The following is a 14,003-nucleotide window of genomic DNA, read 5'->3' on the forward strand; positions in this document are numbered from 1 at the left end:
GTGTGGCGCTGTAGGATAATGCACTAGACCGCAAGGTCAGCAGTTCAAACTCATCAGCCGCTCCTCAGAAACCCTATACGGGAGTCACTATGAGTCAGAACCAACTCGGTGGCACTTAACAACAACAACAGAATCCATGCCGGATTGTAAACTTGCTCTGGGGGATGGACGGAAGGGTCCACATAGAGGTATCCCCTACTTTTTGAAAGTTTGCTTTATGCCACTTTGCTTTTATAAAAGGCCAACATTAGTACCTGTTTTTCTAACTGAAAGAAATCCAAAGGGGACTTTTGTTTTTATGAAAATAGGTGAAAAGTAAAGCTGTCATTCGGCATGTGTTTGGCATTGAACCATTAGAGAGGCAGCACATGCTGTGAGCAGTAAGCATGGTATCGTCACACCCGTTCCCCAAGAACTACACTCAGCACCTCAGCATTGACCCACCATTATCTTTGAACTAGATCTGTGGACACTAATGATTTTAGGGTTAGTGTGTTAGTTCTTTACTATGGATGTGTAGGTTATTGTTTGGGTCTGGGGATGCTCTAAAAATTGTCCCATATGCATTAATGATAATTGCTTCTCCACTTTATGCTATTTGGGCTTACAAAAAGTTTTGTAGGAACTCTGTGCTTTGGGATAGCAGGGGAAACCTGTATGTGAATTAAGTGCAATCTTGTTTACAAGCACTGGGAAGAATAGGGAAACTTTCAAACAAGAACATTGACACTAATTTGAACTCCAGTTAGAAGAAACTACAATGATTCCATATAACCTAAAGCAAAAATCACCAAACCATGAGCCTAATAAAGATTTTTTTGAAAGGAAAAATAAAAACCTAGATAAACCATTGAAAACCAGGGCTAATCCTAACCAGAACCAGTATTTTCTTAATATTAAAATATTGAATCCAATACATGATGGACTAAGTAGTAATCCCATTTAGTAATCCCATGTATCCCTCTTTTCTCAAACTACTGAGACCCCCCAGGAAAAGAGCTCTAACAGGATAAGAGATGTTTTCTTGTGAGAATCATGAAGTGACGTAGAGGGAAGACTTCTACCACCATTGAAAGCTGACAAACCAGATAAACCAGGAAGACTGACTCTTCCAGCAAACCCCACGTTTGTGCTGTACTTTTTTGTCATCATTGCTCCTTCAAGCTAAGAATGCCGAATGCCAAACTGTGGGAGCTTTAATCCCGCTTGATTGTCATTAATTTAGAAAAAGATATACACTTCCCCCAAGTAATGATGTCCAGGACAATCTAGATAAAGCTTTTTAATAGAATTCTGTTGCACAGCTAGAAGACAGTGGAGACTAGTGTTCTCAGAGCTCCCCCACACAGAAACACGGCCACGATGCCTCAGCTTTCTAAAGCTCCATAATGAAATCTGGTCAGTGGAAACTTCCTTGATCCTATCAACCTCTTTTCACCCTTCCTCTTTCTTGAGACTAACAAAAATATATTTCCAACCTTGTTTTTCTCTGACCACTCATGATTTCAACTGAGTAACAGCTTGCTGCTGAAGTGGGAGATAAATGACTGAACAGGCTTTGATGACATTGAGCAGGCCAGCCCAAGTGTGGTTCCTCAATGCCAAAGGACATGGGCCTAGTTATGAGAACTCTGGCCATTTACACAGTTGTCCTATCCCAACTGTGACTCAAGAAATAGTGTGCCCCTTTCTCAGTGTAACCAGTGCATAGAATTGAGCCTAGGACAAAAGATAGACTGCTCAGTTTTTCTGTTCTAAGAGGTAAAGTAGCAGGACAAAGATGGGGGAAGTCCTAAATTGGTTTTAAAAGGAGGGGAATAACTCTCCCATTATTCTCCTTCTCAAGGACTCTTTGAAAAATGTTCCTTCTTCCTTTACATACGTTTGTATTGCCTTTGTAAGCCACTTTCCAAAATAAAAACTAAGTATCAATCAATTCATCCTCTACAAGGTAGAAAAGAGGCAAGATTGTAATTACAGATGGCATGGTACTTAATCTTCCCATGATACACTGTGGGACTCAATGCCCAAATCCCCTGAACCCATGTTTCCTCATTCGATTAATCAGCATAGAGTGGATGCTGACCGTGTGACTAACTCGGATAAAGTAGTGTGAATATGTATTCTGTGGCAACCAGGATACCTGCAGCAATGATGGCTTAATGGGCTCTAAGAAAGTAGATTTAATTCATTATACAAAGTGGGTATGCTGAGGGATAGAGAAGCGGGGAGAGATGTATAGTGACAAATTATGTGAGCCTGTAGTTTGGAAATAGGGTATGAACTGATTTAACAAGCCTTCGGTCAACTTGGTGATTTGCCAATAAATTTATTGGTTTTAGTAATCCAAATACCCTGTAAGATCCTGAAGCATTTCCTGAATCCAAAAGCAAGTTTCAGGTTGCCTGTTGTTATTGTGAAGTGCCATTGAGTCATTTCCAACTGAGAAGGACCCTGAGTAGAGTTTCCAAGAAACAGCCTGGTGAGTTGGAACTTCCAACCTTGTTCAGTGCTTATCCTACAGTGCTGCACAGACTCATAGAAAAGGTTTAATACTGCTGTATGCAAATTACTAAAAAAAAAAAAAAAAGCTAATTCTTTGTTATTAGTGTCATCAAGTCTATACTGACTCATAGCGACCCTGTATAGCTGGTGGAATTGAACCACTGACCTTGTGATTAATAGTCCACTGCTTATTCTGCAGCTTCAGTGGTCTACTAAATTGAACCACTGACCTTGTGATTAATAGTCCACTGCTTATCCTGCAGCTTCAGTGGTCTACTAATCAGAATACTGGATCAACCAAAGCCTCCTAGTCACCATCCATTTTACTGTCCATACCCCCTGTGACATATTTGACCAGAGGAACAGGATATTCAACATCTGCCTATAGTTCTAAGAGGTTACCTACCCTCTCTGCTGTTATCTTCTTGGGAGGGTCATTCAACTAGAGAACCTAAAGTTCTAAAGCATGCGTCAGTATTACTTGGAAGATTTATTAAAACAAAGTCACAAGACTTCACCCCTAAATTGCTGATATAGGAGGCCCGGAGTGGGGTACATGATTTGCATTTATATCAAATTTCCCAGTGATGCTGATACTGCTGTTCAAAGGACCACATTTTGAGAACCACTGAAGAAGGGACCAAACCGAAAGCCAAACCCCTATTGTCATGGAGTTCCTTTCAACTCATAGTAACCCTTTTGTTGTTGTTGTAGTTGTTGTTAAGTGCCCTCAAGTTGGTTCCGACCCATAGCAATCCTGTATAGGGTTTCCAAGGAGCAGCTGGTGAGCTTGAGCCACCAACCTTGCAGTTCAAACGGCTTTGCAGTCTGGCTCATTAACCCACAGCGCCACACCAGGACTCCTTTAGGACGGGGTAAAACTTCACTACGGGGTTTCCAAAGCTATAAATCTTTTCAGAAGCAGACTGCCACATCTTTCTTCCAAGGTTTGGCTGGTGGGTTTGAACCATCAACCTTTTCAGTTAGCAGCTTAGTTCTTAACCACTGCACTGCCAGGGCTCCTTCAAAGAAAAGACAGTGTGACCTAATGATTCCTCCTCATCACAGGACCCAGCTGAGGCTGTTTTTCAAGTAAACAGCACAGCAGAGTCCATTCTGCTGTGGATTCATTATGTGGCATTTGAAGTACAAAACATCTTTTGAACTATAAATGTTTGTTCCACTCAAGGACCAATTACATATAAATAACTTTCAAAGGTCATTATAATGACTTCAGTATAGCAATGTCAAGCAGTTCTGTGTTTTTCTTAGGTAGGGGGAAAAAGTGCCTATGATAATGTCTATGTGACATTTAAAACACACACACCTATAGCCCTTGTTATTATAATCTTACAGCAAATAATAATAAAATTAAATGGCACCTAGCCACTGACATAATGCTGTGTGTAGAGCCCCAACACAGAAACCTGACTTCTCTGTCTTACCTGTTTACTCTGAGAGGGTCTGGTTACAGTGATTTTTTTGTGTGCGAATGTCACCCAGACTCCCATGCTGATGTCACCCAAGACCAAGTGCCATTGCTCTGCTGCAAGATACAGGACAGACTTGTCCTTTGCAAATGGTCAGCACTGGTAGTGTGCCCTGTCTAGCCTGGATACCTGCCTTCTGCTGTGAATGACAGGAATTCACACTGCCTTGTTTTATATGCTACTTGTCCTTTTAAATCCTTTGATTTTGAAGGACACTGGTCTATTTCTGGCTTCTAAGGTGGGGCAGGGCCGGGGGTGGGGGAAGGCAGGGTGTGTGGAATCTTTAGACCGCTTTCAAAAAAAAAACAGGAAAATGTACAGCAATAGTAACTAGAAGTCTTCATTGGGTCTGCTGCATACCAGTAAGGCAACTCTGTGTCTGTGACTTGGTTTTTGTTGTTGTCATTATTTGTTTTGACTGTGTTGTTGTTGTTAAGTGCTGTCAAGTTGGTTCCAACCCATAGTGACCCTGTATAGAGTTTCCAAGGGTCAGCTGGTGAGCTTGAACCGCTGACCTTGCAGTTCAAACAGCTTTGCAGTCTGGTGCATTAACCCACAACACCACATCAGGACTCTATCTGTCTGTCTGTCTGTCTATCTATCTATGTATCTATCTATCTATCTGTCTGTCTATCTATATATCTATATATCTATATTTATATAGTTGTTAAAGGAGCTCTGGTAGTGTGGTTGTTACGAATCAGACTGCAAAACTGCAAGGTCAGCAGTTCGAAACTACCAGCTGTTCCGCAGAAGAAAGATGAGGCTTTCTGCTCCCGTAAAGATTTAGCACCTTGGAAACCCTGTACAGGGTCACTATGAGTCGGAACCGAATCCACAGCACATAACCACAACAACAACATATAGTTGTTAAGTGTCTTGGAGTTGGTCCCAACTCACAGAAACTCTGTACATTTTCCAAGGAGCAGCTGGTGGGTTTGAACTGCCGGCCTTGTGGTTCACAGTTCAGTGCTGGCCTTACATTGCCACACCAGGAGTATATACATGTGTGTATGACAAGAAATATTGCCATGTTACCAATTTTCTGCATGTACAGTTGAGTGACATCAGTTATATTCATCATGTTGTATGACCACTCCCACATAACTGCACATGCAATCTCAGAGGAACTGAATGTCTCAGCTGTAGACTCATTCTCTCAAAGATAGCCAAGATACTGTTGCTCTAAATCTCTGCTCCAGGAAGTGCCACCACCAGAGAATTCCCTCTTAATTGGCCAGTATTCCTAAAGGCTATGGAATTTGTTGCAGTCCCTCATATTTGTCAATCTTACAATTCCTATGGACCTAAAATCTAGAGAAGAGAGACCAAAAGCCAGTCATAGCCCCAATGGCAAAGGAACTGCGGTAGACATGAACTAATTCACTAAACCTAAAATGTTGTGTAAAATTCCCCATTTTCTCCTTAAAATCCCTGAGATCTTTGCATCTTACTGTCCTTGCGTACAATACAATATCCCCACATCTGCCCATTTTTCTTGTGGCTTCTCAGATGCCCTAGCTCCTGATCCTTTACTCCAGTTTGAGAAATTTGGGCCAAGGTGAAATCTGTACTTTCTCTGCCTCCCTGAAAAACTCCCTGGGCACAGCCAGACCCTGCAGAGAGCAATTCGGTGAATGGATGCATGTGTGAAAGTTTTGGGCTTGGATTCTCAACTTGGAACCATCCCACGCCCCTCCACTCATAGCCTTTGTTATCTTCAAGGTGGGACTTAGAGGTCTCCCCCGTCAGGAAACTGGGGATACTTCCATCCTGTGTTGCAGGAAGCAGTTCTTTTACCTCAGGGGAAACAGGACCAATAATCCTTTGCCAGCTCTATTCCTGATTCTTGTATCTGACAGCCCTCCTTGATTTAAATGGTGTGCTCCATCTGTTGCCACCTCATTCTGTCTGTCCTTACTCAGTGAAGTGACCTGAGTTATTGGGTCTGAAGAAAAGCTAGGGCTAAATCACTGTTTCTTCAAAAGAAACCTTGAGAAACAGAAAGCTGTAAATGATTGACAGGAAATCTTGGCACAGGTTACCACAGGTCATCAGCAACTTCTGCTGGAAATCCATAATGCAACACATGCAACTTTTTTTGTTGTGGGTGGTGGTTTTCTTTTTCTAACTTTCAGCTAGATGGAAAATTGTGTTGTTCTTGGTCCAGAGGATAGGATATTTGATTAGAGTGTTTTCTTTTCTACTTTTTGGGCTAGTACAGATATGACTCAGTAATTCAGGTGATTGAACCATGCTTGCCAAGAAAAACCAACCTTTTCTCCTCCAATTCTGTCTTTGCAGCAATGGAAGCTGGAGATTAGCTTTATTAAATTAAATGTTTATGAAATGGCCCTCAGCCATAACTCTGTTATGTTCCTTTAACCATATGTTTCATTGTTTTACCCAATATGTCATGTAGGAAGATCGCAGGTGGTACAAATAGTTCTCATGTAACTAAGAACTGAAAGATTGGCAACTGAAACCATCGCTTCCAAGCAGTTCCCAGGTAGAAAGACTTGGGGATCTGTAAAGACTGCAGCCAAGAAAACCCAATGGAACAGAACAGTTCCACTCTGTAACACATCGGATCACCATGAGTCAAAATTGACTCAGAATCAAAGGGTATGACATTTAGAACGATAGATACCCTCAGGAAGCTGAAATCTTTTCACAGACAGTTGGAGGAAGGAAGCTCCTTCACATCCACTGCCCACTAATAGGCCTGGGTACAGACGCCTATATCTAAGGACCAAAGGAAAAAGGGGGAAGAGGGAGAGGTTACACCATCTGTGCATTTGAATTACTGTCCCTTTATTCTTCCTGTGCCCTCTTGGTCAGTTCTGGGGATGCCAGACACTGTGGAAGAGATGTGTCCCGACATCCCCCAACTCGAAGGCCTGATGAAGGAAATCAACGACCTGGCCGAGTCAGGGGCCCGGTATACTGAGATGCCCCATGTCATCGAAGTCATCTTGCCCATGCTCTGCAACTACCTGTCCTACTGGTGGGAGCGGGGTACTGAGAATCTGCCCCCCAGTTCAGGACCCTGCTGCACCAAGGTCACCTCCGAACACCTCAGTGTCATCCTGGGTAATATTCTGAAAATCATCAACAACAACCTGGGCATCGACGAGGCCTCCTGGATGAAGCGCATTGCAGGTAACATGGCTGCCTTCTCTCACTTGGGGTCCAAGATGCCTGGGTTCTGTTTTCATCTCTCTTGTTGACACCATGATGATTTGGAGGAAATGCTAATCTGTCTTTAAAGCGTTTTTTTTACCCCCTCGTTGCTCAAAAGTAAAGAGATTCTGTTTGTCACCTTACAGAACTTTCTGGGACAGACCCACATGTCCCATTTCCCACTTATCCAGGCCCTTCAAATTTCCAGGAAGTCTTTTATGATGACACTTTACCCAACTCTGATGATCATTCCTTTATTTGCTTTTGATGCTTAACAACCCCGTTTGCTCTTACTGTAATAATTGTCCATAATTTCCTTGGTAAGTGATCTTGCCTACTTTTCACATGCATAAAACTCGCCCCAGGAACAGGCTATAAACTTCTTAATGCCACTATCCATTTGTATTTTACTTTGTTTTTGTTGTTGTTGTTTTCTACTATAGGCTTACAGTAGCAGCACTCTGGGTTTGGGGTTTTTAAAAATTCTTTTGTAGCCCTTTAAAATTCTTTGTCTACAGTAGACTCTTAATGAATTCAGTTAGCTGATTTTTTTTGTTCCTGAAGCAACCTCAAAAAAGGAGACGCTTGAGAAATGAATAACCACACTTTCTGTAACTGGGAAATGGTGAATGTTTAGTGTCTGCTGTGAGGACAGGGAAGATAAGGCAAAGTCATTGCTTGTCACGGAGATACAGCTGAGACAGAGGAGTTAACTAGAAAATTTCTGGCATGTCATCTAATGGACCATCAAACACAGTGGCAAACTTCTGAATGACCTATTTGCCCAATACAGGAAGTTTACCATCGTAGACCAAAAAACAGAATGCCTCTCCACAAGACCAAGGAAGAGAAGTTCCTGTTCTCTTCCTGTCACAGAATTTTAACTGAGATGAAAATTACATTTTTGTGTGCTAATAGCCAATGCTATCAAGCTGATGATGACTTACAGTGGCTCTGTGTATAGGGTTTCCAAGACTGTAGTAAGTATTTACAGGAGCAGGAAGCCTCATCTGTCTTCAGTGGAGCTGCCAGTGGGTTTGAGCTGTTTAGAATTCCAGGTCTTATTGTACAGTGCCAGCAGAGCTCCCTTATGATGTTGTTACATGTCATCGAGTCAGTTCTGACTCATAGCAACTCTGTGCACAACCGAACGAACGAAGCACTCCTCAGTCTAGCACCACCCTCATAACTTATGTTTAAGTCCCTTGTAGCTATCCCTATGTCAGTCCGTCTCATTAGGGGTCTTCCTCTCTTTAGCTGACCCTTCACTTTACCAAGCAACTGTCTTTATCCAGAGACTGATCTCTCTTGAAAACTTAGCCAAAGAATAAGAGATGAAGTCTCGCCATTGTGGCTTCTGAGGAGCACTCTGACTGTATTTCTTCCAACACAGATTTGTTTGTTCTTCTGGCAGTCTGTGGTACATTTAATATTCTTCAACACCATAACTGAAATGCATCAAATCTTCTGTAATCTTCCTTATACGTTGTCCAACTTTCACATGCATATGTGGTGATGGAAAATACCATGACTTGGGTATTGGCACATCTTAATCATCAAAATAACATCTTTGCCCCCCCCCAAAAAAAAAAGCTAAAGAGGATAGAGAGAAACACTGTTAACTGATGATATATGGAGGGGATAATAATCAATGTAATGAAACAAGCTATATGAATGGTTGAATGTGAAGCTGATGATGTGCCCTGTAAACTTTCACTCAATCCAAAATAAAAACATTTAATAAAAAAAAATAATAACATCTTTGCTCTTGAACACTGAAAGCAATCTTTTGCAGCAGATTTGCCTAATGCAGTCTTCATTTTGATTTCATGACTGCTGCTTCCATGAGTGTTGATCCAAGCAAAATGAAGGCTTTGACAACTTCAGTTTTTTCTCCATTTATCATGACGTTATTTATTGATCCAGCTGTGAGGATTTTTGTTTCCTTTACATTGAGGTTCAATCTATACTAAAAGCTGTTGTCTTTATCTTCGTTAGTAAGTACCTTAAGCCCTCTTCACTTTCAACAAGCAAGGTTGTAGCATCTGCATATCTCAGGTTGTTAATGAGTCTTTCTCCAATCCTGATGCCACATTATTTATTCTTCATATAATTCAGTTTCTCAGATTATTTGCTCAGTGTACTGATTGAATAAGTCTGGTTAAAGGACATAACCCTGATATGTACCTTTCCTGATTTTAAACCAGTAAGTATTCCCTTGTTCAATTCAAACAACTGCCTCTTGGTCTATGTACAGGTTACACGTGAGCACAATTAAGTGTTTTGGAAAATCCATTCTTCCCAGTGTTATCCATAGTTTGTTTTGATCCACACAGCTCAATGCCTTTGCACAGTCTGTAAAGCACAGGGAAGCATCTTTCTGGTATTCTCTGCTTTCAGCCACGATTCGTCAGACATCAGCACTGATGTCCCTCATTCCAAGTTCTCTTCTGAGTCCAGCTCAAATTTCTGGCAGTCTGTGTACTGCTGCAACCGTTTTTCAAATTATCTTCAGCAAAACTTTACTTGCATGTGATATTTGTGATATTGTTCAGTAATTTCCAAATTCCCACTGGATCACCTTTCTTTGGAATAGTATAAACATGGATCTCTTCTAATCAGTTGGCCAGGTAGCTGTCTTCCAAATTTCTTGGCATAGACAAGTGAGCCTTTCCAGTGCTGCATCAGTTTGTCAAAACATTTCAATTTACTTTCTTGGAGTCTTGTTTTTTTCCAATACTGTCAGTGCCCCTTGTATGTCTTCCTTCAATAGCATTGGTCCTTGATCATATGTTGTTATTGTTGTTAAGCGCTGTTGAGTTGGTTCCGACTCATACCCACCTTGTATAGGACTTCCAAGGAGCAGCTTAGAGGGTTTGAACCTCTGACCTGGTGGTTAGTAGTCTAGTGTTTATCCTATAGTGCCAAACCAGGACTCTATAACATACTGGCCAATTTTTTTTGGTTCAGTGATTCTGTGTATTCGTTCCAACTTCTTTTGATGCTTCCTGTATCCATTATTTTACCCATTGTTGTTGTTAAGTGCCATCAAGTCAGTCCTGATGCACAGCGACCCTGTATAGGGTTTCCAAAGAGCAGCTGGTAAGCTTGAACCAACAACCTTACCGTTCAAACGTCTTTGTAGTCTAGCACATTAACCCACAGTGCCACACCATAGACTCCTTCACTATTGTAGCCTGAGGCTTGAATTTTTCTTCAGATCTTTTACCTTGGGAAACACTAAGCATATTTTTTTCCTTTTTCTTAACTCCAGGTCTTTGCACATTTAATTATAAATCTTTATCTTTTCAAGCTGTCCTTTGAAATTTTCTGTTCAGCTCTTTTACGTCATTTCTTCCAGTTGCTTTAGTTTCTCTAGGTTCAAGAGCAAGTTTCAGAGTCTCTTCTAACATTCACTTTGGTCTTTCCTTTTTTCTGCCCTTTTAATGACCTTTTGCTTTCTCAGTGGATGATGTTGTTGATATCATCCCACAACTCTTCCAGTCTTCAGTCATTAGTGTCTAATGTATCAAATGTGTTCTTGAAATGGTCTTTAAACTCAAGAGGGATATGTTCATGGTCATATTTTGGCTCTTGTGGACTTGTTTTAATTTCTTCACGTTCAGTCTGAACTTGCATCTGAGCAATTGATGGTTCCACAGTTGGCTCCTTGCCGTGTTCTGGCTGATGATATTGAGCTTCTCAATAATCTCTTCCCACAGATGTACTCAATTTGATTGCTGTATATTCCATCTAGTGAGGTCCATGTTTATAGTTGCTGTTTATGTTGTTGGAAAAAAGCATTTGCAATGAATAAGTCATTGGTCTTTCAAAATTCTATCATGCGATCTTCAGCATCATTTCTATCACTAAGGCCTCCTTTTTGTTTCCGATTTTCACATTCCAATCACCAACAATTAGCAATGTATCTAATTACTGATTCACCTTCTTTATTTCCTAATTTCACATTCCAGTCATCAGCCTGTTAGGTGAATTTCAAACTGAAGAAGTTTGTAGAATTCTACAATTTTCTCATCATTAGCTCTACTGGTTGGTGCATAGATTTGAATAATACTGGTATTAACTGTGCTTCCTTGTAGGCCTATGAATATTATCCTATCAAAGACAGCATTATACTTTAAGATAGATCTTGAAATGCTCTTTTTTGATAATAAATATGACACCATTGCCTTCCAATTTATCATTCCCAGTATAGTAAACCTTATGACTGTCTGATTCAAAATGGTCAACACCTGTTCTAATGCCTAGGCTATCAATCTGTATACATTTCATCCCATTTTTTACAACATCCAATTTTCCTAGATTCATAAAAGTTGATTCACAATTCTGATTATTAATAGATGTTTGCAGTTGTTTCTTGTCATTGTGCCCCATCAGCAAATGAAGGTCCCAAAGCTTTGCTCCATTCATGTCATTATGGTCAACTGTACTGTGAGGAAGCAGCTCTTAGTCATATTTTGAGTGCCTTCCAACATGAAGTACTATATTAGACAATGTCCCTCTTCTATTGACAGCTATGGTATAGCACTGTGGATGATAACTGGGTTGCAAACCACAAACTTGGCAGTTCAAACCCACCAGCTGCTCCTCGGAAACGCTATACAGGGTTGCTATGAGTCAGAACAGACTCGACAGCACTTAACAACAGCAATGATTCAGAAGTGGTTTGCCTCTCCTTCTTCCTAGTCTATCTTAGTCTAGAAGCTTTACTGAAACCTATCCACCATGGGTGACCCTGCTGGTACTTAAAATACCAATGGCATAGCTTCCAGCATCACAGCAACACACAAGCCACCACAGTGTGACAGACTGACAGATGAGTGGTGGCAGCTGTCTTACAGCTGTCAGACACTATAGGCCTCCCTGGAAATAACAGTAGATAAATTGATTGTCCTTTCTTACTCCTTAGCCCTGGAATATTGTTTACCTTAAGGCAATTTACTGAGGAATACTACATTATAGATCTTAATTGGATCAAAGGATGGCTTCCTTAGCCCTTAGAGGTGCAGCAAGAAAAGGTGCCATAGTACGTGAGGCACTGAAGCAAATCTGACTGTCATTCCACAGGTGAAAATTGATCTCATTCAGTCAGGCCACTTCATTTCTCTGACTCAATACAGTCGATTCTACATAGTAACCCCAATCATATGAGGTGTAGTTACTGTGATGAGAGCACTAAAACCAAGCCACAGCTCAGTGATGGATGGCATGTGAAATAGCCATCCTAGCACCCACAGTGATGTCTTCATTAATGCATAGCATCAAAGACCCCCTTAGTCTTGTCTTTCTAAAGCTGTATTTGTAATGAAAGTAAATAAGGGAAAATGAAACTTACAGGAAAAATAGCTAGGCTGTAAAGGTTAACAATGCTGAAGTGTTCAGATGCTACTGGAAAGGTTGCCAATTAGAATTCAGCTAGCAGCTCTCTCAGAGAAAGAGCTGGCAGTCTGCTCCTCTAAAGACTGCAGCCTAGAAAACTCTATGAGACTTCAAGTCACGTCGGGGTCACACATACACACATGTCTGTCATATGGGGTCACGGTGAATAAAAATAGACTCAACAGAACCTAACAACAACATCCTAAAGACACTCCGAAATACATACTTAAAGGCACAGTGTCAGTGATTCCTGGCTCTTACTCATTTTGTTTAAATCACTGGGTTTTTGTTTTGTTTTGTTTTATAATCGTTCTGATTCTGATCTTTATTATGAATTAAACCAATGGACTATTCTGTTTAAGAAATATGAAAAGACATGCAGATTTTATTGTCTTTGTGAAGGCCAAATTCCTAGTCCCACTGATTTGTCGTTTCTACTAGTGATCACCCCATCCTCTGCATTCATTTATAGTTGTTCCCAGTTTGCTTCCTTGAGATCCAGTGAAGCCGCCAGGCAGCATGTTGATCATTCTCTATCCACAGAGCTAAGAACTCTACTTGGATTATTGAGTTTTTAACAACAGATTTATATACAAAATAACCAGTAAGCATATGTTGAATGCCTACTCTTGGCTCAGCACAGCATTAGCTATTATGAACAAAAGACTTTCTTCAAGTCATTGCTAATGTGATTAAGGAGCCAAGAATAACATAAAAGTCATAATAAGTGATACAAGATAGTCTGTTATGAAGAGCTAAGAGGCGTGGCATGCTGCATGCATGCATGTGGAGTTCATGGACAGAATGGCTTTCCATGACCTAGAGAAGCAGTGTAGAAATAGGAGCCTTCGCCTAAAGGTCGTCCCAGTTATGTCTTCCTGAGAGGGAAGTGCCAGGGGGAAGATCAAGGACAGACATTGAGTGCTGCCCTTGTTGTTGTTGTTCTTGTTAGGTGCCATCGAGTTGGTACCAACTCATAGGGACCCTATGTACAACAGAATGAAACACTGCCTGGTTCTGGGCCAATCTCACAGTTGCCACGCTTGAGTCCATTGATGCTGCCACTTTGCCAGTACATCTCGCTGAAGGTCTTCCTTTTTTTCTCTGACCCTCCACTTTACCAAAGATGATATCCTTCTCCAGCGACGGGTCCCTCCTGACAATATGTCCGAAGTCTGAGAGGTGAACTTTGGCCACCCTGGCCTCCAAGGAGCACTCTGGCTGCACTTCTTCCAACACAGATCTGTTGATTCTTTTGGCAGCCCATGGCACTTTCAGTATTCTCCAACACCATAACTCAGAGGCATCAATTCTTCTACGGTCTTCCTTATTCACTGTCCAGCTTTTGCATGCCTCTGGGATTATGAAAATACCATGGCTTGGGTCAGGTGTACTTTAGTCCTCAAGCTGACATCTTTGCTCTTT

General features: G+C 41.2%; 1 protein-coding gene across 1 annotated transcript in view; it reads left to right on the top strand.

Annotated features, from left to right (window-relative positions):
• RYR3 (ryanodine receptor 3) overlaps window positions 1–14,003 on the top strand; it is a 775,913-nt gene that overhangs the window by 673,310 nt on the left and 88,600 nt on the right. The window contains exon 66 of the mRNA XM_006831810.1: window positions 6,837–7,157. Coding sequence (XP_006831873.1) covers window positions 6,837–7,157 — 321 coding nt within the window. The remainder of the gene's footprint in view (window positions 1–6,836; window positions 7,158–14,003) is intronic.

Source organism: Chrysochloris asiatica, unplaced genomic scaffold, assembly GCF_000296735.1.
Source record: "Chrysochloris asiatica unplaced genomic scaffold, ChrAsi1.0 scaffold00004, whole genome shotgun sequence".
Lineage (NCBI taxonomy): Eukaryota > Metazoa > Chordata > Mammalia > Afrosoricida > Chrysochloridae > Chrysochloris > Chrysochloris asiatica.